Genomic DNA, 26,651 nt, shown 5'->3' on the forward strand with positions numbered 1-26,651 from the left:
GAGCAGGATAATTACGCTTAAGGAAGAAGGAACGCATCTCAGAACATTTAACAGAAAAATCGAGATCATCACTACACAAACGACGAAGACGAAGAAATTGCGAGAACGGAATAGCGTTAAGAGTGTGCTTAGGATGAGAAGACGAGTAGAGTAAATAAGAATGAGAGTCAGTAGGTTTGTAATGGACACTAGTGCTAAGACGGTCGTCATTAACACTAAGCAAGATGTCAAGGAAAGTGACTGATGTTTCACTAACCTCCCACGTAAAGTCTAAGGCAGGGTGAAAAGAGTTAACAAAAGAGATGAAAGAATCTAAGTCATTACGCGAACAAGAAGTAGCACCAATACAATCATCAATATACCGTCCAAAAAACTCAGGTTTAGGTCCAGTATATTGTTGAAAAACAAGGTTTTCGATATAACCAACAAACAAATTGGCATAACTAGGGCCCATCTTAGTACCCATAGCAACACCGTTTATCTGCCGATAATACCGATCACCGAAAGAAAAACAATTAAGAGTAAGAACAAGTTCAGCTAAGCGTAACAAAGTGGGAGTGCTGGGCTCGAGGACAGGACGAAGATCGAAAAAATGCTGAAGAGCACGAAGGCCCTCATCATTAGGAATAACAGTATACAAAGATTTGACATCCATAGTAAACAAAAGCTTAGAAGAGTTATCAGGAAAGCGAAAATCATTAAAAATACTAAGAGCGTGATTAGTATGCTTAATATAAGTAGGTAAAGACTGAACAATAGGCAGCATGAGAGAATCTAGATAGCTAGAGATGAGTTCGGTAGGACAACTACAAGCAGAAACAATAGGACGGCCAGGGTTGTTAGCTTTGTGAATCTTAGGAAGAAAATAGACGTGAGAAGTACGAGGAGTAATAACAAAAAGGTTTTTAGCAGTGGAGGGTAAAGAGCCATCAGAAATGAAAGAGTTAACAGTGTCTTTAACTAATTTTTGATTGTCAGGGGTAAGATCCTTATCCACTTCACAATAAAAATTAGTATCAGAGAGTTGACGTAAAGCCTCCTGTTTATACAGGTCAGAACGCCAGACAACTACTGCACCGCCTTTGTCAGCGGGCTTAATAACAATGTCAGAACGATTGCGTAATTGACGTAAAGCCAACCACTCATCCTTAGAAAGATTAGAATAACTGAGTTTACGGTTAAGATTGAGATTAGAAATATCACGGCGACACTTATTGACAAAAAGATCAAGAGAAGAAAATTGTCCCTCGGGAGGGACCCAGTTAGACTTACGAGGACAAAGGCGCTCAAATACATCACGTTCACAGTTAGAGTTAGAAGAGTCGGAGAAAAAAGCTTTAAGGCGAGTACGGCGAAAAAAAGATTCAGAGTCTTTCTTGACCTGAAATTCATCAGATTTCTTAGCAAGAGGAACGAAGTTCAAACCCTTGCTAAGAACTGAGACTTCAGAATCAGAAAGAGGTAAATCTTCGGGAATGGTGACAACGGAATGACTGAAGACATTGTGATTGCTAGGTTCAACATGTGTAAAAGGATCAAAACCAACAAGAGACACAAACTTATTACGCTTAGTAACAAACAAAGACTGGTACAAACGGCGGTTAAGAGTATGAATGTGATTACGAATGGAGGAAACTAACACTGCCGGACAGACATTAGACAAGTCTCTGAGGCAAACAGCAGTATCAAGAGTGAGGGCATCGCGTTTACAGCACATACTACGAATAGTGGAACGCATGACAGAGCGAGAGAAAGTGGAACAAGCAGAAGAAACATCGGAAAAATACTGAGTGGAGTTGACACCAAAATTAGAAGCATGAAACTTAACACGAAAACCAACAGGAATGACTTTAGCATGAAGACAACGACCAATGAAATAGATATGACTAACAAAGCGTGTTTTAGCGAGAGTAAGGTTAAAGAGTTTGAGAGCGAGATTAGAGGAGGTTAGTGAAACATCAGTCACTTTCCTTGACATCTTGCTTAGTGTTAATGACGACCGTCTTAGCACTAGTGTCCATTACAAACCTACTGACTCTCATTCTTATTTACTCTACTCGTCTTCTCATCCTAAGCACACTCTTAACGCTATTCCGTTCTCGCAATTTCTTCGTCTTCGTCGTTTGTGTAGTGATGATCTCGATTTTTCTGTTAAATGTTCTGAGATGCGTTCCTTCTTCCTTAAGCGTAATTATCCTGCTCATGTTATTGATCGCGCCATTCGTAAAGTTTCTACTATTGATCGTACCACCGCTCTCACTCCTCACACTCGTCCCTCTAATGACCGCATTCCTTTCACTCTTACGTATCATCCTATTAACATTTCCATTAAACCCATTGTTAACCGCAACTTTTCTCTGCTTGACTCTGATACTCGCACTTCTGCTATTTTCAACAACCGCCCTCTCTTTTCCTATAAACGTGATCGTAATCTCCGTTCTTTCTTGGTCAAGGGAGTTCTTCCCTCTAACAAAGAACCTGGTACTTTTCGCTGTTCTCGTAAACGTTGTTATACTTGTCCTCACATAGTCTCTCACACTTCTGTTGTCGGTCCTAAATCAACTGTTAAAATCACTGACCATTTTGTTTGTACCACTTCTAATGTTGTATATTGTATTAAATGTACCCGCTGTAATCTTTTGTATGTGGGCGAGACTGGCCGCCGTCTTGGTGATCGCATTTGCAATCATCTTTATGATATTCGCAATAACGATCCCACCAAACCAGTTTCCCGCCATTTTAATCTAGCTAACCATTCTCTTTCTGACTTCATTGTTTTCGGTCTTTCTTTGCTTAACGGCAACAATGATTGTCGCAAGACCAAAGAAATGCGGCTTATTCACCTATTGGGCACTCTTAGTCCCAACGGGATTAATGAACGCTTTATTTTCAACTAACCTTTTCTTTTGTCTTTTGATTGTTGTTTTTGTTTCCTTGCCTACCTTGCTCTCATTGGTTTCTTTTGTCTTATTCTATCATATATACACTCCTTTCTACCACTTCTTTCTCTTTTACTCCGACGAAGGACTAGCGTCCGAAACGTCAGTAAGTTGTTTCATCTTTTCACGGTGTATAATTTACCTTTTCATCATTACTGTTTCATTAGAAACACCGACGCAGCTCACACTAGTTTTTAGCTAGTTATATCTTTCTAACGAAATTTAACCTGCAAACAAGCTCTCGAAGGCTATTGAAGCAGTTACTCTCGTACAAATTTGGAAAAAAGTCTAGAAAAATGACCGGCTTTACGGTGAAAAAACATCTGATCAACATTTGTTTAGATATTACTATTTTATATAAGTTGTACATAGAGCACTATCGGCTTGAAGTAAAGTTGACATCGCTTGATGTTAATCCAATTATTTATGAGAAGTGGAATTGTTTTTGTCAATCTGTAAAATTAAATTAGTAATGAAGAAAAATGGTCGAGATAAGGAGTACCTGTTAATCCTGAGAAATGGGAAACACGAAAAATGGGGCCCTCAAAGCGTACGGTATTATGAGCAGCAATACGTGGAGTTGCAGAGGAACATTGCATTGAAGAGACAGAGCAGAAAAACGACAAGGCTTCTACTTTCGCAATTTTTTTCTTTATATCTCCATGCTAAAAAAAACTTCAGTGTTTCATACGTGCCTCTTGTGCTTTTAACTTTTCACAAAATTCTGCTAACCTCGAGCAATTCTACTTCGAGGTATTAGCGAAAATGTTAGTCTTTGTGCTGATCAAAATATCATCTCTCCCAACGTTCAGGGCGTTATATCTCAAAGACGCATTCTTTAAATTTTCCCCAAATTTTGGTATTTTGTTAATCAGTCCCAAAAGAGCCTGTTTATGAAATATTAAGTTTATTAACGCATAAACGTCGAAAGTAGAACCCGTTTTTCTGCCCTGTCCATTGAAGAGTGACTCGTAATTTGCTTATAGTGCGGGTTGTAATGCTGATAACGTTTATTCTGCAATCGAGCATCAATTTTGAGCGCCAAGTTGCACGGTTTCGGATGGAAAACGCTATCGTGCGATAAAAATTTGGGAAGAGACGGTAGTGCGCCCCGCCAAAATTCTCGCTAGACGATTTAACTTTTGGATGCGCAATGGTTTGTAAAATTGAAAACTTCCCACTCAAAGTATTTCTACCTACAATGTCCATACGTAGAAAATCAGGGGGGTACGGCACCACCAATAATTTTGACGCACACCATTTTATATTTGACAAAATTTAGTATTCTGAAGAGATTTCTATAATATTAGAATTTTCAATCAAAAACTCGCTCCGAGGTCCCTGAGAATAGTAAGCTATTTTCTTTCTTGCCCGATAGAGAAGACAGCCGCGATAAGGAAATTGGGCGATACGCTTCCGTCAATCAGAGTATGTAAAGGTACCGAAGAATTCAACGATTTCCATATCGCGCATTTTGTCTCGATCAGCGCGTAACAATGAAAACACTGTAGAAGGATTATAAAATACGCGTGAAAAGGTATTTCATTTTGCAACCCTTTATTATCATTTTTACAACCTCAATCTTATTAATTCAGGGAGTATCTAGTACTCCCTGGACGCATGTATTTATCCCATTTAATTATTTTTTTCTAGTATCCCTTGAGATCAACTCGATAACCAAATTATAATAATAATCATAGTTTTGAAAACTATTCAGAGTGACTAATGGACTACCTCGACGATACGGCGGCCATCTTGAATCGCAAGGCATTATGGGCCGTCCAGGGATCAAATAAAGCTTTGTTAAAGAAATGACGTCGATTGATATTAACGGCTCACCAAAAGAGAATACAACAAAAGATGAATTAAGACGGCACATCGATTACTTTACCCGAAAAGAAAGACATTCACGAAACTATATATTTTCTGTCATCTTCGTTTTCTTTTGCCCCCTGGCAATGTCGCCGCCGTATCGTCGAAAGTAGTCCATTGCACAAATTACAATCTACACACACTCGCTCGCTCTAATTCTTAGAGAGGTTTTCGTATGAGATAGGAAAATATATAACTGAGTTACAGCACGTACAAGGTGGATATGCCGTAACATTGAAATGGCTTCCCATCGTTTTCCAGTACTTCCTATCACAAAATGTAATGACGGCTTTGGTAAGACATGGTTACGAATACGGTACGACTATGGTACGAATACGGTACGACAACAGTACGGCTACAAACTTGCCGTATCGTTTCCCACTCGTACGAAAACCACTCGAGATTTTATGTTACACTTCGCGCGTTTCTGTGACCCAACATTTAAGTTCCCTCCAAATTTACAATACTCTATAATAATTTTAACCAAGATCCAAAATGTTTGTAAAGATGTCCAAGGTAGCAGATTCATGAAAGAACGACAAACATATTGCGCATGTTAGGAAACTAGACGACAAAATGGCGGACGCATTCATTATCAAGGCTTATAAACTCAATTTGTTTTCCGAAAGGCGTAGATTCTCAATGCTATAAGGCTGTTCGTAATCGGGTTTCCGATCATGCGCATTATGCTTTCTCATACCAAACTAAGCATGTAAAGTCACTAGCATTGCCACATTGCGGATTTTACATGCAACACGATTTTAAGAAATAATGACAAAGATTGTATTGTCCCTACGAAATGATTTTGTAGGGAATTATGACAGTGTTCCATTAGCCTTTGTTCCTTCAAAAGAGAGTGATAACACTTTCATTACGCGCCAATGTAGGTGTGTATTTAAGAAGAATGTTTCCTCTCTAGTGCGTAATAAATCAGTGCGCTATGCGTACCTCGTTTAGTACAGTACAAACACTAACAATGTGCAACACTTTGCACTATTTAGTAGTAAATAGTGCTAATTAAACAATAGAAAACAATATGATTGGCATAATTTAGCAGTATTTAGTGGTATTTATGTTCCACACTTATAGTGTTTGTACTCTAGCAACATGGATATAGAATTAGTTTAACAAAAATAAAGTATTTAATATTTTTGACTTGACGAATCTATGAAAGCCATAAATTATGTCTCAAATGAATTAGTCAATTAAACTTTATTACTGCAACCAGTCAACTTCAGGTACAGAATCGAATACGAATCAAAAAGCGTTTACAACTTGAAAAGGATGATTTTGTTCCATGATTTGGTTATGATCACTTTGCTACTTCTTATATACAATTCTAGAATCGAAACTAAAAATAATTTGAATTGTGCATGAATGCGGTCGAATTATTGAGTAATTATTGATTAGTTATTAAAAATTATAATTTAATTTGAAATGAAAATGGAACAGACCAAACGGTTGAGAGATTTTTTCGGCTTGTTTTCTATGCAAATAAATAAAGACCCTGTCTGAAACTAGTCATTGAATTTAAAGGCGCTAGGGTGCAGTAATAACGTACGTAGCACAAGAACAAATATTACTGGTTCCCAACAGAATGAATATAAAAGGAATGGCGGCCATGTTGGATGATATAACAAAATAAACGAATTACAAATCTTTTGCCAAAATCATCCAACATGGCGGCCACGAAAAATGACGGTGTGCGCACGCATACTCTAGCTTTCTTGAGCCTACGAACACTGATCTTCGTCGAGATGCGAACTGACGCAGACCAAAACCCTCGTGAGCTCAAGAGATAAAAATATACTGTGATAGGAATAAATAAAATTTCTTCGGTTTCTTTAGTATTATACTTTGCTCCAAATAAAAATAATATATACCTTTAGGTCGGTCGAGAAGAAAATACTTTGCTTCTCAATTTTATATTCTTTAAAATATATTTTCACGTAATTTAAATACTTTTTCTCGTTTTTTCGTTTTTCCGAACCGAGATTTTTCAGCATTACGTTGTGCATTAGTAAAACCCATTATCTTATACTACCCAATAATATCTTCTTATTTTAGCAGTGTCAAGGCAAAAAGAATTTTACAGCGCAATGCGCACGAGCATGTCCACATATAAAGTATTGACAGCATACTTCTATGCAAGGACTTTGCGCTTGCATAGAAGCTCTTACACGCATTATCATTTGGTAAGAACAGTCAGCTTCGCATTGAAATAAGTTGATTTAACGTACAAAAGCGCGTGCATAGAAGTATGTAAATACATTAAATGTGGTCATATTTTTGCACGTTGCTCTGTAAATTTTCGTATTCAGTATGTATCCCTGTAGCCCAGTGACCACAGGGTTACCACAGGGTGACCCAATTTCAGATCCTTTGCCTGACACGAATGTCCAGTTAACATTTATGACTTAATTTAACAAAATGTATATATACCCATTTATTTACTTTTATATATTATTCATACTCATATACCTCAAAATTGAACCTCTAAGTGGGCCATCTTGGAGAACTGAATCATTATTATTTTCTTCAGAAGAGAAAACTTTCATACGAAAGCATTTTACGTATCATATATATGTCCTCCTAAATGGTTGTCAGAGGTGAAAATCCATCATTGAACAAAAATGAAATAAGATCGCAAAATAACTGCTAAATTTTAAGGTCGATTATTCCTTTCTTATGGCTAAAATATACAAATTAAAATTCATTTTTTCCCATTGAAAATTCAATTTTTCCCATTGAAAATATATAGACATCTATTCGTTACCAGCCTCCTTCGCAATCTCTTCAGCCGGGGTGTCCTGGAAACTGTCTTTCAGTGGTGCTTTTTCTTCTGTCTTGCTCTGTTTTGGTTGAACTGGTTTGATTTTCTGGGTGAGAGTTGGTGGTGGGCTGTCATTGACGATATATTCCCCGTGGGTACTCCCAGCATCTGGATCATCCTCGCCCGATAACCCTTCCACGCTGTGGCGTATGCCATAGAAGATATAAATGGCAAAGCCTGTAAGGAAAGTAACGAAATTGGTATTGAGCTCTGATGATAGAGTGGCTTGATTATCGTATGAGTGGGAAATATATTGGCTTACAGCACGTACACGGTACGACATGCCGTAACACTGAAATGGCTTCCCATAAGAATGGTTATCGTATGAGTGAGAAACATACGGCACTGACTTACAACACGTACGCGGTACGACCTGCCGTAACACTGAAATGCCTTCCCATAAGAATGGTTATCGTATGAGTGGGAAACATAAGTTACTGACTTACAACAAGTACACGGTACGACATGCCGTAACATTATTCAAATAGCTTCCCATATAAGAATGGTTATAGTATGAGTGGGAAACGTACGGTACTGACTTACAGTATGTACATGGTACGACATACCGTAACATTGAAATGGCTTCCCATTAGAATGGTAATCGTAAGAGCGTGGAACATGCGGTACTGACTTACAGCACGTACATGGTACGACATGCCGTAACATTGAAATGGCTCTGATCCCCATGGACTGTTCTAAGGTACATATATTTCCAAGATGGCCTCTGTTTCGTCCCTAAAACAAATCCACAATGCACTGCAATGCCAACTCGAGCCATAACTTTGGGAGTGGCTAATACGCATGCGCAAGCGTGGCCTTACCTAGAGTCATCCAAACACCAAATCGAATCCAGGTCCATTTGGAGAGCTTCAGAAGCAGAAACAGATTAATCAAAATACTAGCGAGAGGAATGATAGGAATGCAGGGGACGGTGAATGGGAAGATTGCATGATTACGAGGCTGCATCATCATGACAACGAGGCCAAAGGCGAAGAGTAGTATGGTGAAGATAAGGGTGAATATGGACCATCCTTCGTGATTACCAATAGCCGACCAGCCTCCGATCATAAGAGCTACGAAACCAACCATGGCAGTGATCATTAAGACAACAGCCGTGGTCGCTATCTGACTGCTTCTCTTGTCTGGGGGATCCCCTTGATGCTGAGAAGATTGGAAGAAAAGTCTCTAGTTAAAAGATATTAAACCAAAACCATGTTTGTATGAGAGGTTGGGATTGATAACATCAGGCCATGCAGAGGTTATTTCAGGGTTTGATCTGTGAGTTAGCCATGCCCTGACTTAGATCAGCCCAGAGGTTGTTTCAGGGTTTGATCTGTGAGTTAGCCATGCCCTGACTTAGATCAGCCCAGAGGTTGTTTCAGGGTTCGCTCTGTGAGTTAGCCATGCCCTGACTTGATCAGCCCAGAGGTTGTTTTGAGGTTTGACCTGTGAGTTAGTCATGCCCTGACTTAGATCAGCCCAGAGGTTGTTTCAGGGTTTGATCTGTGAGTTAACCATGCCCTGACTTAGATCAGCCTAGAGTTTGTTTCAGGATTAGATCTGCATGTGAGTTAGCCTAGCCCCGACTCAGTTAAATCAACCAACGCAGAGCGGTTGTTTCACAATTCAATAAAAAAATTATAGGCTGAAGGTTAGATTCGGAAATTTTAAAAGTATATATTGGATTTCCTGTTATCGATTCTTTCGATATTTAAATCAAAGAGGAAAAAAGATTTGTAAAGCCTACGCATCCGCTGGGATGTCGATCATTGGACCGTGTGACAGCACTTTGTCGTCTATTGTCTTAATACTCCTACGCTCTCCTAAGCGCCACACGTAAGAGCAGTGGTTTAAAGGGACTCAAAATATGGATTGAATGTGAGAATATTATCATAAATTTACAAAAAGATTCCACTTGGCCGGTGAAAAGTTCTAAGCATAATAATATTAGTAGACACTCGTTCTATTAGTTTTTGTTTTTTGTTTTGTTTGGATCGGTTTGGTTTTTGTTTGGTTTTTGTTTTTGTTTTTTTCGTTTTACTTTGGGTTGTTATTTAGTCACTAATTATAATTTGTTTTCTATATCGTGGGCCAAGTAAAATCTCCGAGGTTTCTGATCCTTAGAAAAGAAAGTTTCCGAGGAAGAACTACCCTATTTATTTTTTCAATCGCGAGTAGTGTAATTTTGCCTCGAGCCATTATGCTTGCTTCCTTCGTATCTCCGTTTTCAGCGCCTCTAATGCAAAGAAAACTGTCAATACCGTTCACCTTTAGCTTACTAAGTAAAAAAGGATGAAGTAAACCACAATTCAATCGAAGTACATTGTTTAAAAACCACGAAGAATAAAAAAAAAGCGAAGACTAAACATATAAGGGAAATGACATAAATTAGAGGGCTTAATATCAACCTTATATATAAAACGAAAAGTCAAAATCTCCTCTCTCAAAGTTAAGACAAAACCTGCTCGCTATAAAACATGCTTTCATTAAGCGAAGGTCCTAAGAAAGGATAGCTAAAAGAGAAAGACAAGTTCAACGACAGAATCATTCAAAGAGTATAGAATAGTTCATTAGCATTTTGTTTTTTTCCCGCTTGCGACCATTTTTTTAGTTTCCTGTTGCGTTCGTAATTAAAATAAATGTATAGCCATAAAATAATCTTTACCAGTTTCTTAAGATTAATGTTCGCTATAAAGACTGTCGTTGTTTATAAAGAACTTACAATTTTTTTTTTTTTTTTTGATATCAAAAGTGAAAACCAAAAACTTGCCGATACTACAGTATTCGAATATTCATTTTATTATGTGATGGGAAAAAATACCATAATTAAAACACAAATCCTTCATTGATCCAGAAACCAAACTTAATACAAACACCATGGAATGAATTCTCCTTCTCAAAGAAAAAAACCTTTATCTAGGAAAACCACAAATATTTACACAATGAATAAATGGATTCGATTTATCGCGACAGTAACTTTAACTTCGCAAGTTCGTATCGAACTCTTTTTTTTTTTTTTTTTTTTTTTTTTAGCGTTTGATGACTAAACTATTAGGGATGAAATAGATACTGTAGGATTCAGTCAGCATCTGTTTTCGAAATATCAATTCTTTTATGAATAATGGTGTACAATACCGAAAGGTGACGTTTCAAAGATTGATAGGCCGCGCTATTATTGACTTCAGTGGATATTGAAGGGTATCAATTTTTTCATTTGTCGAACCGGAAAATTCCGCTTTAAGCTTTAAGTTTTTAAGTTTTCTCTTCGCGAAACGAAATAAAAAAATAAAATATATCGATGACATTGAAAATGCAGACGATGGTTTCCTGTGAGGTTTCGTTTGAATCTTTCGATAGCTCTGCTTGGATTTGTATTCAAGATGTTTATCATTACGAAACGTATAACTCCGTATAAAATAATCAAATATCCAAAAAAATTACCAGTCGCTTTAAGCTTATTTCTTCCTTTCTTATAAACTTACAAATTATTTCGGCTATAAAGGCTAAAAACGAAAATATAGAAACTGTAAATAAAATATATGATAAACAGACTGATGACCTTTTTACAGATCGGCTATTTTATAAAAAAATAATAATAAATTAAGCAACTTTCGTAGATATTTGATATTTTATAAATTCAATTCTAATATTATTATTATGTTATCCTTTTAACGGGTAAAATTAGCTAACTATCGCTAAGTATATGACAATATATATAAGTAATATATACCGTATTCCTGTTTTTTGTTCAAAAATAATTTGATTATCTGTCTGTATGGTTATGATAGTAATGCACCAACCTTAACTTCTTCCTTTTCTTCTCCATGTGCCTCGATCGGTTTGTATTCAATGGCTGGTTGTTCGTCTAAGTGAGGCCTACAGCAGATCACGCTGTATCCTGATTTTTTGGAGCCCTCTTCATTGTCATACGCAACGCTTTCCACTCCTGGTTGAAAGCGAAGGACAAGAACGGATGTGGAAACGAGGGAATATGCAAGGAGAGTTCCTATAGAAAGCATCTCTACGAGTTGTTTCAGGTCAAGGCATAGCGATAGGACCGCGGATAAAAGTCCAGCAGCCATCAAGGAGTTGATAGGGATGTTCGTACGAGCGTACACCTTCGCAAACCAACCAAAGATCAATCCATCGGTTGACATGGAGTACATGATTCTTGGTACAGCAAAGATGCCGCTCATGAGGGAACCAAACAGCGCGCACAGCCCTCCAATCGCGATGACATATTTCGCTCCTGGTAGCCCAACACGTTTGAATGCTTCTGGTAGAGGTGCGATCTTGTCCAAGTCCTTGTACGAGACCATCAGAGTCAAAACAGTAGCCACTCCGAAGTAGGCCAAGAAGCTGATGATCAAGCTCATCATGATGGACAGAGGTATAGATCTCTTGGGATTCAGAGTTTCTTCAGATGCCGTCGCTATCACATCAAAGCCGACAAAGCAATAAAAACAGCTAGCAGCTCCGGCTAGAATCCCAGACACTCCGTACGGCAAGAACTGATTATCCCCAACCCAATTCTTAGGGTTGACATGGAAAATCCCAACTGCTACCACGAACACAACGACTAGCATGTTCACTCCCGTGACGACCTTGTTGAAGATAGCTGAATGTTTCGCGCCGAGTCCGACCACCAGTGAGATGAAGATTACCAGAAAAAAGGCTATGAAGTCCGGGTAAGTTCCAAGGCCTTCTACATGCCATTCTCCGACATGTTTGATCCAGAATTTATGCAACGCACCGCCACAAATCGAATCGATGTACTCGCTACTAGCTCGACCAAGAGACGCCGTACCAATGACATACTCTAATATCATGTTCCAACCGATGATGAAGGCCCAGATTTCGCCAAGGGACGTGTAAGTATACATATAAGCGGAGCCAGCTTTGGTGATTCGACATCCAAATTCGGCGTAACATATTCCCGAGAGGAAAGCCGCTACAGCAGCGATGAAGAACGAGAGGACAACACCAGGACCTGCAACATCACGAGCGATTTGACCCGTCACAACATACAGACCTGCTCCTACTGTTGCTCCAACTCCCAAGAATGTCAAATCGTACACATTTAAACAGCGTTTGAGAGGAGAATCTGAATCATTATTGTCGATCTCTTTGACTCGAGTTAAGAGCTTCCAAAGACGAACCAAAGCCATCTTCGAAGCCCGCTAAAATGTCCTCCCACCCGCCTTGAATAAAAGCCAGTTCAGTGTCGTTCAATATGCCTAATTGACTACAGTCGGGGGTTGAGAATAGCTAACATAAACGTTAATGATTTCAAAGCGCTTTTTTACCCGAAAAGAGTGGCTTCCTTGAAAAAAACTTGTGTCTATTTTAGACTCACTGTTGTCTCTAAGCATATGCCTTGAGTCGTGAGCCAAGTCAGACGTAATGATGATCAAGAAACCACGAATCTAAATTAAAAAATCGAATCACTTAGGCGTATAACATCAGTTGAGTATTATACCATCCTCATTTGCATAACTAAGATACCATGACGTCATAATACGCAAGGACAACAGCTGCTTGGATCAATAGGCCCTTTGCAGCTAGTGGTCACGTGCTTGGATACCGCTTAGCAACACAAAACTGGAGAGCAAGCCTTCCAGTAAACAAAAGTTGTAATAGGTCAAGCACGCGTGGTTTTATACGATAGTTTCATCGTTCAAAACGCTTAATCCTTTTGCCCTATCTACAAACACAGTAAGATAATCTTAAATTCTCTCCTTTGGACTCGATTTTTGGTTCGAAGTAACGATATTCTTCGCGTTATCGCGAAAAAATTGTCACCGCCGGCCCGCTCGACGGCTGAAAAACATGGCGACTTCGCAAGGTATGTACTTCAAAACTCTCCTTTTTTTTGGTTTCTTTTCAATTATTGGACTTCTAAAATCTCTAAAATAACAGTTTAGATTGTGAATGGTGATCGATTGTAATTGGACGGCATTTTAATGGACGATTTGTTTATTTTTTGTGAGAGTGATTCCACGTCTAAAGTCAAGACTAACCCATGTTTACATATATTCGCTGTAGATGTTAGAACTCCCGACGAGCCATCACATACCAAGAAAAATTCTTCGTACCATTGTTGTGTTCCCTTGTGTAACGGAGATTCTCGATATCATCCTGATTTAAAGTTTCACCGCTTACCAGGCCGTGCAAGGGATGAGCAATTGAAAAAGGAATGGCTGGTGAAGATACGAAGAGATGTGGGCCCACACTTCAAGGTATATAGGAATCTAACAATATCAATGCACAATACGAATTGCCTGTGGATCTTTAAAAAACTGTAATGAAGATAAAAATAGTTGAATACAGTTACATTGTTATTAAAAGGACATTTGATTTATAATAGGTTAACAAAAGTACCAGAGTGTGCTCAAAACACTTCACTGAGGAAGATTACAATCCTCCCACTGATTCTGGACGTCAGTTGCTAAAAAGAGAAGCTGTACCATCAATCTTTGACTGGTCAACCAAATCCAAAGCAAGAAGAAAGATAATTCGACAAGTAGATAGGTAATGAATATCACATATTTCTGCTTCAATACATTTCATTTAGACTTGACTGATGGAATTGTACTTGATGTTTATTTTGGTTTAAACCAAAATAATTTTATAATTTTAATAATTTAGTCTCTTATAATTTTTTATTTAGTGTGAACTGAGTGTGAACTGAGTGTCATCATAATTCAAAACCTTTTTACAGAGACACTCAGACAGATGAAAGTGATGACAATGAAGATAATAGTCCCAGCACTTCTACAACCTTCAGCATGGATGACCTACAAGCACAAGTCCAGTCACTCAGAGCACAGTTCCAAGATGCACAAAAGCAACTTGAACAAAGTAGAAATGAAACTGCAGCTGCCCTCACTGAAATAAAAAGGGTTAAAGTTGAAGCTGCAAAAGAAATTGAGGACATTAAGAGGCAAGCTGCAGAACAATTAGCACTTAATAAATTTGGGCTTGAGAGATTTGGCACAGACAATGAGATCATAAGATTTTATACAGGTTTCCCATCCTATTTACATATTCAGTTCTTTTTTAAGTTTTTGCAGCCATGTGCTGCACAAATGACATATTGTTATGCCTCTGGAGAAAGAGAAAGTAGACCAGACTCAAGAAATATGCTTCTTGTGGATGAATTGTTTATGTTTTGTGTACGCCTCAAACTAGGTCTATTCGGACAGGATTTAGCTCATAGGTTCCGAATACATAAATCGTCAGTTTGCAGGAAATTGATCACATGGACTAATTTTTTGTATTTTCTTCTTGGTAGTCAAGTGATCTGGCCTTCAAGGCAAGATGTTGATAGGTTTATGCCAGAAGGTTTTAAAAAGCTTTATGCAAGCACACGTGTCATTTTAGATTGTACAGAGATTTTTGTTCAAACACCTACCTCCCTACTACTTCAGTCGCAGCTTTATTCTAGTTATAAGAGTAATACTACACTCAAGGGTTTGATAGGCATTACCCCTAATGGAGCTATTAGCTTCGTTTCTAGCCTTTACACAGGGGGGATTAGTGATAAGGAAATCACAAGGTGCAGCGGCATTCTAGATTTGTTAGAACCTGGTGATTCAGTCATGGCAGACAAAGGGTTTGACATTGAAGATTTACTTAGGGAGAAGCGGGTAGAGTTAAATATTCCTCCGTTTCTTGAAAGTCAGGAACAATTCTCTGCCGCAGATGTTCAAAAAACAAAGACACTAGCAAGTCTTAGAATTCATGTCGAGAGGGCAATAAGAAGAGTCAAAGAGTACCACTTTTTTGATTCAGATGTGCCATTGTCCACTTTAGGTTCAGTCAATCAGTTATATACTGTAGCCTGCCTCCTTACAAATTTTCAAGGCCCACTTATTTTATCCAATGGTAATAATGAGGCATAGTGTCTGTAAGAAGTTGGTGAATGTATGATTAATGTGGCTTACATAACCCATTAGATAATCTTTAATGCAGGTTGGTTTATCATGTGTCTTGGATTGCTTTTTGTAACTATTTCAATTTGTTTGTAAATGAAAACTCAAAAAAAAAAACTAATGAACAAACACAAAATCTAAATAGCACAAATAAATATAATACTAATATGATATAAATATAATAAAAAATAAATTAAGATTATGAATTGATTTGTCATTAATAAAAATAATATAATATTTGTTATCATAAGAAATCTGGCCATGGTTTGAGAACAACAACAAAAATCTTAGTGTATTAATGTAAATAGTAATTGAAGAAAAAACTATCAACTTTGTCCTTTGCTTGCTGGAAAAACACTGAATAAAAATTAATTCTAGAGCAAACAAACAAATTTTCGTCAATGTAACTGAAAAAATCACACCATTCTAATCCTGTGAGTCCAAGCTGGCACTGGATCTGGTAATAATAAATGTCTGTTGTTTTCAGTTTGTACTGGTTAGTGTTCTGGTCCTTGGTGAGATACCTCACATTGTCAAATGATGTTTCCCCCTCTTTAACGACCTTTATTTCTAACAAGCCAAAGGGATTCTGACCATTATTTACGGCATCAAGGTCATAAACTTTCCTGTCTGGGCTACAACCTAGCCATGGGCACTTTGGGTGGACAATCAGCCCAGATGGGAAGAGGTTTACTCTTCCACCCTTTGCATTGCTAGCATAGACCATGGCAGCATGTGGTTCAAGTTCAATGCCTCTTCTGCAGTTTGTACAAATCTGGTGGGGTTTAGCTGATTGACAAGGGTGTCAAAATGTGACACCCGGCGAGCGACAATGCCAAATTTGCTTGCTGTTACCCTTTTTTTTCTGAGCAGGTGCCATACATCACTCTGACTTTGAGTGACTGTTTGCTGCTGCACTCTCAGTGATGACTCTGTTGTCACAGACAATGTTCCAAATATAGATTGTTGACGACTGTCAAGACAGATTGACACATTGTTATTAAATCTGTCCTCTGCACTTGAGAGGGGAAGCTCTGGTGTAGCGGCTTGGGGTCACCCTTGCTGTCAACTAGACCCGCGGTTACGCCGCTTGGGAGAAAGGCTTAAACACTGTAATCCATACTCGATTCTTTATTGTAATAATGTTGGATCACGTAAAAACTAAAACATAATACAAAGGACATAAATAACTAACTATAATCGACTATAATCGGGTTACTAAGCTAGAATCACATGCGTAAACTTTGGTAACATTGTATAAGTTTGGTTCTTTAAATCATAACAAATTTGTATACGTTGAAGTATGAATCTAAAGATATTGATGGGTTTCTTCCGTAATCAGGTATAGGTGATTGTAAATCATCATGTAACACCAAATATATGATATAAAGGGGGTGGAAAATAAGAAGGATAACATAGTACATACCTCTTTCCTCCCGTACAGTATTCAATCTAAAGCCACGAGGCTGAAACATTATACTACGCTAATAGTAATTGACGAAGTGACGTAATCGAATAAACAGCAAATCATTTACATGGCTCCCCTAAATTGATCCTTCAATTTATAATCAGTGACAATGATCTCAAAAATTAACGTATAGTAATGTCTCTTCCAGCGATTAATAGTGTCTTTTAAACCGATAAACAAAACAAAACAAAATGTGATAAAGAGCAATAAATGAGATAATATTCAATCTAAAATTGTTCATGAATTAGCTTGTTTTGCTGCTAGGCTCCTCTGGTGGGGAATTCCCCGTACTGTGGCAGCGGGATACTCATCACTGTTCATTTTGGCGTACAAGCAGCACTAGCTTGTGGATAGGACGATCAAGATAGGTAGGTGCGTTTATCTTGTTTTCTTTGGAGTTGTCTGCCATCTTCAATCGTACCTTTCTGACTAGACCATCATCACTGGGGAATGTCTGTGCTATTCGAGCTAGGCGCCACTGCGATCTGGATTGGTTTTCGTTCTTCAGGATCACGACGTCTCCAATTTCTAGGTTCGTCCTTGGACGCTCCCATTTCTGTCTCTCTTGCAAGGCATAGAGGAAGTCCTTGCGCCATCTAGTCCAAAACTGATTGGCCAAATGCTGCACCCGCACCCAACGTTTCCTTGAGTACAGGTCCGCCTGTTGAAAGTTACCTGGAGGAGGGAGGACTATTTTGGATTTCTGTGTTAGCAATTGGTTTGGCGTGAGTACTTCCACGGAGTCTGAAGGTGAACTTCCAGTTGTAGTCAATGGACGGCAGTTTACGATAGATTCTGCCTCCACCATTAATGTTCTCAGCGATTCATCGTCTAGTTGGGTTCCGTGGCTGCGGAGCAACGTCGTCAGCACGCTTCTGACAGTGCGAATCTGTCGCTCCCATACTCCGCCCATGTGACTGGCATGGGGCACGTTTGGTTTGAAGTGCACCCAGTCACACTCATCCTTCAGTAGTTTGGACCTTATCCTGTCGTGTTGTAGTTCTTCCATTGCAGCGTGTAGTTCGTTCCTTGCTCCCATGAGGTTAGTCCCTTGATCAGATCTGAGTTGGCGCACCGGACCTCTTCTACCCACGAAGCGACGGTAGGCATTCATGAACGAATCGGTTGTTAGCGACGACGCTGTCTCTAAATGGATCGCCCGAGAGTTCATGCAAGTAAAGAGGACGCCATAGCGTTTCAGCTCCTTTCTGCCTTCCTTTATGAGCCAAGGTCCGAAGTAGTCAACGGCACTGTATGTAAAGGGGGGTGCCTCCTTTACTCTATCGTCTGGCAAGTCCGCCATTTTTTGTTGTTCCAGAGCACCTCTTGACCGTCGGCATATGACGCATTTGGATAGCTGATGTCCAACAACGGAAGCACCGCCAATTATCCAATATCCTGACGCTCGAATTTCAGCGTGCGTTGTTGTACGACCTTGATGGCTTATCCTGGTATGGAAATGTCTGACGACCAATTCCGTGACATGACCCTTCTTTGGTAGGATAGCCGGATGCTTGATATTAAACGCTACATCTTTGTTGCTTAATCTTCCGCCGACTCTTAGAACGCCTTCCGTGTCGATGAAGGGATCGAGTCGATATATAGGGCTGCTCTTCTTCACTGTGGCTGGTTCCTTGCCTTGATTGCGTAGGGTCTCAATTTCTTCTTGAAAGTTGCTCAACTGTTCTGCGCGAATTATCTCCGATTCTGCAAGCTTAATGGCCTTGACATCCACGTTTGGCTTATCGTTGGCTTCGTTCCTTGATCTGAGCTTGATTCTCTGTTGGAATTTAGTGATGGCAGCAATACCGTTCCTGACTTGATGCCAGTCTGAGAAGCGTTTGACGCGGTCCAGTAGGCTAAACTGTTCTTTTACCTTGACGCGGAATACGGACGCTCTTTTAACTTCAGGATCATCGGCAGGGATATCCAGGACCACTGGACCATCTGCTGGGTTTTCTATGTCATTCCAGAGGAAATCTGGTCCGTTCCACCATCTTGAGTTGTTGATCAACTGTTGCGCTCCCATACCACGTGACGCTTCGTCAGCTGGATTCTCCGCTGTCTGGACGTACTTCCATTGAGCTGGTGTGGTGCGATCTCTTATCTGTTGTACTCGATTGGCGACGTATGTATGGAACCTGCGGGCATCGTTGCCGATGTACCCGAGCACCACCTTGCTGTCAGAGTAAAACGTTTCTGGGATGGTGCTGTAGGCAAGTTCTTTCTTTAGGAATGCGCTGATGTTCACGGACACTAAGGCTGCTGCGAGCTCTAATCTTGGGACCGTCACTGGCTTTAGAGGCGTCACGCGAGATTTCGCCATGGCTAGACTACAGTGTATCTCGCCCTTGTGATTCCTTAACTTCAAATAGGAGCATTGACCATATCCACCAAGGCTGGCATCGGAGAAATTGTGGAGCTCAGCAGACTCGATCGTTCCAAAGTTGGTCGGTTTATAACATCGCGGGATCTTGAGATCCTTCAGGTGGTGCAGGTCATCCCTCCATTTCTCCCATTCGGCTTGTAGCTCGTCCGATAGCCTTTCATCCCATCCCAGATTTTCCTTGCACATCTGCTGCAGAATTTTCTTGCCTTTGAGAACGAATGGTGAGACTAATCCCAGAGGATCAAATACGGAACTCACCGTGGATAGTATCGATCGTCTTGTGAGTGGCTTGTCCTTAAGCTCTATACGGAACTGGAACTGGTCGGATTCCACGCACCACTGCACGCCTAAGGCTCTTTCTATCGGCAAGGCCTCGCACTTGAGGTCAATTTCTTGGATGTTCTTAGCGCGTTGTTCTGTTGGTAGGCCTTCGAGGACTTCCTTGCTGTTGCAGGTGAACTTGTGGAGGTTAAAGCCTCCCATCTGGCACATTGCCTTTGTTTTCGTTATGAGCTCATTTGCTTCCTTAACTGTTTCCACGGACTTTAGACCATCATCGACGTAGAAGTCGTTGCGCACGAAGTCGGCAACTTCGTTTCCGAACTCCTCTTCATGATCATCGGCAGTTCTCTTCAGTGCGAAGTTTGAACATGCTGGGGAGGATGTTGCTCCGAACAGGTGCACAGCCATTCGATATTCCTTGACTGCCTTCTCTGGATCACCTTCTCTCCACCAAAGGAACCGCAAGAAGTTTCTGTGGTCAGGCCTGACGTTGACTTGATGAAACATTCCTTCAATGTCGCACATAAAGGCCACGGCTTCCTTTCTAAAGCGGCAAAGCACGCCGGTCAAGTTGTTTGTCATGTCTGGACCCTGTAGAAGACTGCCGTTCAAAGAACTTCCTCGAAATTTTGCGCTAGCGTCGAATACCACTCTAATCTTCCCAGGTTTTTTGGGGTGATAAACGCCATGATGCGGGATATACCATACTGTTCCATCGTTGATTGAGAGCTCTGCTTCGGGGACTTCCTCGGCGAAGCCCTTACTTATTACCTCTTGCATGAAATTCCGGTAATGTTCGCTATAAGTTGAATCCGCATCGAAACGCCTTTTGAGGTTGTTCAGACGGCTCAGGGCCATCTGTCGGTTGTTGGGTAACGATACCTGGTCAGTCTTCAAAGGTAGAGGTAATTCGTAATGACCGTTATCTAAGTGCTTGACACCGCTCTCGAGGATTTTGATAAAGTTCATTTCATCGCGGGACAGGGATTTTTCTTCTGATTGATTCGTACTGCTCTTCTCGATAAAGTCCGTCATGAACATCTGGTTTATCAGTGCAGGAGAGATAAGCTCTTTGGATTCTGTTTGAAATGTGATATGACATCTGTTGTCACGGATGTCTGACTGCGTGACTGCACGATTGGTCGTGTATAGATGATCTTCATTTTCTAGTCGGCTGGGGTCCACTGAGCCTATGATTCCCCATCCTAGCGCTGTCTTCTGGCCGTATGGGTCGTCCTCTCTGCCTGGTATGACGTCACGCGGTTTTATGGCACGTGGGCAATTGGAACCTATGAGGATTCCAACTTCGACGTCTTCCCTGTAAGGCATCAACCGTTCGGCTATTTGCTCTAAATGAGGCCAGTCACGTGCCACTTCTGGTCTTGGGATTTGATTGCGTCTTGCGGGAATGTTGTCAAGTGAGTACGCACCTGGTAGAGGTATGTCGGCATTTTCACTTAAGCCACGTACAGTTAAGCCCCTTATCTTCATACACCTTTCCACGCCTTCACCCATCACCGTGCCCACGCTCAGATCGACGAGTGGGCCGGTTAGGGATAGTTTCTTCACCACAGAGTCCTTTATGAAGCAAGCATCTGATTGGTCGTCTAGAAGAGCATAAACTAGCAGTTTCCGCTCTGGATCAGATGCATGGTGCAACCATACTGGGACTATCAGTGAGCTGACAGAGTATACTTCATCTCTTGGCGAGCTCTGAATGCGATTCGATGTTTTGGGGCTGGGAGGTTCCTTTTCTGCATGTCGCTGTTCACGTGGTACATAAGTTTCCTCATGTAATGATGTTGGGTGAGGTCCCTTGCACTCGTCGCAGGAAACCTTCTTACGGCACACGTTGTTCTTGTGACCCCATCTCAAACAGCCAAGGCACCGCCCAGCCTTTATTATGAATTCCTTGCGTTTCTTTTGTGTTAGTTTGAGATACTGGGGACATGTTTCTATGTAGTGTGAATCCTTGCACATTGGACAGGTGGGACTTCTGGGATCTTGCCTTTTCTCATCGCTTCTAGAGGCTGTTTTCGTTGCGTGAGATACACTGCCGTAGGGTCTGGTACGGCCGTCGTGCGCACTGTTCTTGTGTTTAGATTCACTTTCAGCCTTGAAAGCGCGCATGGAGATTATGGGGTTGCAGGCGATTCTCGCTTCATTTTGGATGAAGCTGCAGAACTGTGAGAACGGTGGATAACCGGCAGTTGGAGTGTCCTGGTTCATCCAATGATCCACTTCTCTAGCCCATCGGTTGACGAGGTAAGGTGGCAATTTCTTTACCATTTTCTGGTTTTCGTCAGGATCGTTTAAAGCGTCCAGGAATGAAGTGGTGCGCATTGCTTTTAGCGACTGGTTCAGAAAGTCTGAAAACTTTCGTAAGCTGACACCATCGTTGGGTTGGACCTTGGGCCATTCGTTTATTTTCTTTCGGTAGGCATTCGCGATAAGGAAAGAATTTCCGTACCTGTTCTTCAGTACAGCCTTGGCCTCCTGATATGCTTCCTCCGTGTCTAAGGTGACATACCCACTTATCGCCTCCTTTGCTTCACCTGCTGTGTACCTCCCAAGATAGTACAGGCGCTTCGCCGGCTTGGTAGTTTGTTCTTCCACGATGGTCTGAAAGGACTTTAGCCACTTGGGGTAATGAAGCAAATCTCCACGGAATATTTCAGGTTCTGGGAGTGGCAGTGAATCTCTTGTTCGCCTTTCACTCAACAGATCAGCCAGTTGCATTAGAGGATTTTCTAACTGTGAGGGTTTCGGTGATTCCTTTGGAGGTCGTACTGTACCAGTCGTGGCTGCATTCCTATCAGGAGGAATTGTCGGCTCCGGGATCGCCTTGCTACGCAGTTCGCATGGGGGGTAGATTTCCTCGTTTGCCGACCACGGTTGTGCAGCAGAAGCGGTAGGGACCGGTGCAGCGAAAACGTCTGTTCCTTGCGAAGCATGCTCAAATCCTTCCATGGTGTGAGCGTTCGTGTATCTAGAGGCCGATGGGGAGGCGGATGGAAACTCGCGGACTATCGCGCTATCTATTCCGCTGGGCAAGAAGGAGACTTGTGTGACTGGCGGAACGGTATCACGTGACTGTTCAGCTGTTGTGGCGAATGGATTGGTCACGAATTGAGGCTTAAGCTGGAGCGATTTTGTCGGTGACTCGGTGATATATGTATAGTATTTATCATTTTCGCCAGCGGTTTGCGTTACCGCTGTTGATTTATCGACTTTACTAGTGTTTATATTAGGCAATAGCGGAGGTGGCATGTGGAATGCAGATTTTATGGGAGAATCTATGAGAAGCTGATGGTGTATTTGGTCTTGTACGGTGATCGGGGTCGAATTGTAGTTAGAGACAGGGTTTGAATGCAACGGAGGAGGATTATATTTGTCTAATTGAGAATGCGTGACTGAATTGACTTGACCTTCTAAATATTCTTCTAAGCGTTCCTGTGAACAGTTTTCACTAGGCAAATCCGCAAATCCTATGCCTTCGATATCGAGGAGAGCGTTCATTTCGGCCCGTGCTATTTCATATCCTTTTTCCAGCTCGAACCTTTTGAGATCTTCCCTTGTTTTGTTAAGCGCTGCTCTTTGTCGACGTTCTACATCTGCTAAATGTAACTCAGCTGTCAGTCTCGCTAATTTTGTTGCCATTTTTACCTTTCGTTCTAAAAACGAAGCTGTCGATGACTTTGAGCCACTCGATTTTTGCGATCTTTGCGATTTGCTACTGGAACTTCCTAATATTGACGGCGGCGCGGAATTCTCTCTCTCCTCGGTTCGTTTTAGTTCCAAAATTCGGTTATTTGCCAACTTTAATACTTCGTTGTGTTCCTTAAGTAAGTTCTCAAATTTCTCTGCGTGTGAGTTTACTTCTGTGCCTATATCTTCTTCGTTTCTTAATTCTGATATTCTATCGTAGACGGACGAGACGATTTCCCATCGCGTTTCTAGATATATCCTTTCGGGTCTTAATTTCTCGGGATCGTCGCTGTCAGATATCATATCCCTTAGTTTATTGTGTTGTTTTGACCATTCTCTCTGAGCATTACGAAACTCGATCTCGATTAGCTGTAATTGATATACGCGTCCTTTCTCGGTCTGTATTCTTACTCGTTTTTCTGTCATGATCAGTTCGCTAGGCCTTGTTTCAATCCGATGGTTTTAACTTGAACGTTTTGATCGAAAGAGTTTTTACTGTAGCGGCTTGGGGTCACCCTTGCTGTCAACTAGACCCGCGGTTACGCCGCTTGGGAGAAAGGCTTAAACACTGTAATCCATACTCGATTCTTTATTGTAATAATGTTGGATCACGTAAAAACTAAAACATAATACAAAGGACATAAATAACTAACTATAATCGACTATAATCGGGTTACTAAGCTAGAATCACATGCGTAAACTTTGGTAACATTGTATAAGTTTGGTTCTTTAAATCATAACAAATTTGTATACGTTGAAGTATGAATCTAAAGATATTGATGGGTTTCTTCCGTAATCAGGTATAGGTGATTGTAAATCATCATGTAACACCAAATATATGATATAAAGGGGGTGGAAAATAAGAAGGATAACATAGTACATACCTCTTTCCTCCCGTACAGTATTCAATCTAAAGCCACGAGGCTGAAACATTATACTACGCTAATAGTAATTGACGAAGTGACGTAATCGAATAAACAGCAAATCATTTACATCTGGGAAAGAAGTGCAAGTAAAATCATTTATGATGTAGTCAGTTGACATCTTTTGTTGATATGACAGGACACAGCCTTTTGGGACATTTCCAAACTTGCTCTGTACAAATGGGATATTGCCAAGTTGATCTTGATTGGGCAGAATGGTTGTAAAGAGAGGATAAGGTGGTTGGAAGCCATTAAAGTGCTCTTTTGTGAGGGTAGGATACTGGGTAGATGGGGAATACAAATTACTCTTGATATATCTACTGTACGAAGCGCCAAGTTGGGGTTTTTTCACTAGCACGTCTTGTATTTCTTTTTGTGCGATTTTGGATCCTCTAGGTATGCTCCAACGCTGCTTCATGCTGGTACATGTTAGCTCATCAGGCAATGTCCGATGTCCCAGTTGCTTAAGAAGGGCTAAATAGTAAAGAAGCCCGATCACATGATGGCAGTATCCACCTGCCCCGGCTACACATGAGCACAGCCCAGACAGCAATGTCAAATTGTTGTTCTGGACTGACACCTCTAAAATGTGCGGTGGTTCAGACTTCCTCATTGAGCGGTAACACTTGCATTTAACTCTCACGCACTGGTCGGTATATATCACTAAAAAATTGGAAAAATTAGTGTGAATTGTCTGCCATTCATATCATAATGAAATAGAAAAAACATTTTGGCTATCAAGTACCTTTAACGTCATGTAAATAGCCTGGTTCCGCCATAAATTTGTACGCTTTCGAAGTGCTTGTGCAGCCAGACTTCTCTATAGCGTAGCTCCCTACATCATCGAAGGTGAGGGAAGGAAAGATAGAGATGTCTTGAGTTTCTACTTCATCTAAAACAAAAATAAATATAAAAATATCAGTACGAAGAATTTTTCTTGGTATGTGATGGCTCGTCGGGAGTTCTAACATCTACAGCGAATATATGTAAACATGGGTTAGTCTTGACTTTAGACGTGGAATCACTCTCACAAAAAATAAACAAATCGTCCATTAAAATGCCGTCCAATTACAATCGATCACCATTCACAATCTAAACTGTTATTTTAGAGATTTTAGAAGTCCAATAATTGAAAAGAAACCAAAAAAAAGGAGAGTTTTGAAGTACATACCTTGCGAAGTCGCCATGTTTTTCAGCCGTCGAGCGGGCCGGCGGTGACAATTTTTTCGCGATAACGCGAAGAATATCGTTACTTCGAACCAAAAATCGAGTCCAAAGGAGAGAATTTAAGATTATCTTACTGTGTTTGTAGATAGGGCAAAAGGATTAAGCGTTTTGAACGATGAAACTATCGTATAAAACCACGCGTGCTTGACCTATTACAACTTTTGTTTACTGGAAGGCTTGCTCTCCAGTTTTGTGTTGCTAAGCGGTATCCAAGCACGTGACCACTAGCTGCAAAGGGCCTATTCACATTTAAATTTCGAAATTGGTGTTACGACTTCTAGTTCACTGGGCAAAAAATAGAGTTTATTTTAGAATCATAACGAAGAATCGAATTTTAAGATGGAATTTGTCAGCAGTTGGTACATTGATATAAAATTATCAACATACAGTTTTCTACAGTGGCCCGAGTAATACACTATGCTATGAACTATTATCCAAATACAAGAATAAACATTTGAATACATAAACACAACAGGCCTGTAGCAAGGCTTATAAAATTGTGGGGGGAGTGGAAGACCAACATCAGCCCGTCTAATTATTATACTCTAGCTAAGTCAAAACGCATAATTTACGGAAGTTGCTTTTTTTATTATTATTATTATTATTATTATTATTATTTCGATTGGTACACTGTACCGTACCTTTTCAACGCAACGTACATCAACTGTGTACATCAGCATCGTGACATGCCGCGTATATTTTCATCAATTGAAAAATCAAAAAAGAAGAAGGAAAAAATACCTAAATACGCAACTACAAGTAGTTATGAGTAGAGCGCATAGCGCATATCTCCGTGAAAAACTGAAAAATCGTACAAATTTGTACAAATTACTGAGTAAGTTCTGTAGACCTCAGTAGACCTGAAATGCTAAACGATTGTGCTATATTGACACTGTATAGAATACTTATATTATCTATGTAAAATGTCTCCAAACTTCAAGAATCACCGCATTCCTTCATGCTTTTTCAGCACTTTCATACGAATAAGTCACGCACTACTGAGCTATTCGTACGGTAATCATCACGCATGAACTTCGTAGCTCGAACACGCTGTGAGTTCCAGAGCCTAAGTGTTA

At 40.4% G+C, this 26,651-nt stretch overlaps 3 protein-coding genes across 5 annotated transcripts; 1 reads left to right on the forward strand and 2 right to left on the reverse strand.

Moving 5' to 3' along the window:
- Nucleotides 1-4,479: 4,479 nt before the first annotated feature.
- LOC148911220 (cationic amino acid transporter 4-like) lies at nt 4,480-12,812 on the reverse strand. Its single transcript, XM_089029619.1, has 3 exons — nt 11,445-12,812; nt 8,466-8,805; nt 4,480-7,821 (listed from the first exon to the last, which is right to left on the reverse strand). Exons 1-3 carry the CDS (start codon nt 12,810-12,812, stop codon nt 7,577-7,579), a joined length of 1,953 nt encoding a protein of 650 aa, XP_088885745.1. The 3' UTR covers nt 4,480-7,576.
- Nucleotides 12,813-13,352: 540 nt separating this feature from the next.
- Nucleotides 13,353-15,780, forward strand: LOC148911221 (uncharacterized). 2 transcript variants are annotated; one of them, XM_089029621.1, is made up of 4 exons: nt 13,353-13,489; nt 13,690-13,883; nt 14,012-14,175; nt 14,366-15,780. In XM_089029621.1, exons 1-4 carry the CDS (start codon nt 13,474-13,476, stop codon nt 15,546-15,548), a joined length of 1,557 nt encoding a protein of 518 aa, XP_088885747.1. In that variant the 5' UTR covers nt 13,353-13,473; the 3' UTR covers nt 15,549-15,780. The 2 variants fall into 2 exon arrangements, with proteins under 2 accessions (XP_088885747.1, XP_088885746.1); XM_089029620.1 differs by lacking the exon at nt 13,353-13,489 and having other exon boundaries at nt 13,607-13,883.
- LOC148911222 (uncharacterized) lies at nt 14,086-25,815 on the reverse strand. Of its 2 annotated transcripts, XM_089029623.1 has the most exons (4): nt 25,520-25,815; nt 25,094-25,240; nt 24,419-25,011; nt 14,086-16,610 (listed from the first exon to the last, which is right to left on the reverse strand). In XM_089029623.1, exons 1-4 carry the CDS (start codon nt 25,533-25,535, stop codon nt 16,269-16,271), a joined length of 1,098 nt encoding a protein of 365 aa, XP_088885749.1. In that variant the 5' UTR covers nt 25,536-25,815; the 3' UTR covers nt 14,086-16,268. The 2 variants fall into 2 exon arrangements, with proteins under 2 accessions (XP_088885749.1, XP_088885748.1); XM_089029622.1 differs by having other exon boundaries at nt 25,094-25,815.
- Between the last annotated feature and the right edge of the window lie 836 nt (nt 25,816-26,651).

Source organism: Actinia tenebrosa, unplaced genomic scaffold, assembly GCF_029948245.1.
Source record: "Actinia tenebrosa isolate PJP-AT-01 unplaced genomic scaffold, QUT_ActTen_1.0 PGA_scaffold14__42_contigs__length_11649687, whole genome shotgun sequence".
Taxonomy (NCBI): domain Eukaryota; kingdom Metazoa; phylum Cnidaria; class Anthozoa; order Actiniaria; family Actiniidae; genus Actinia; species Actinia tenebrosa.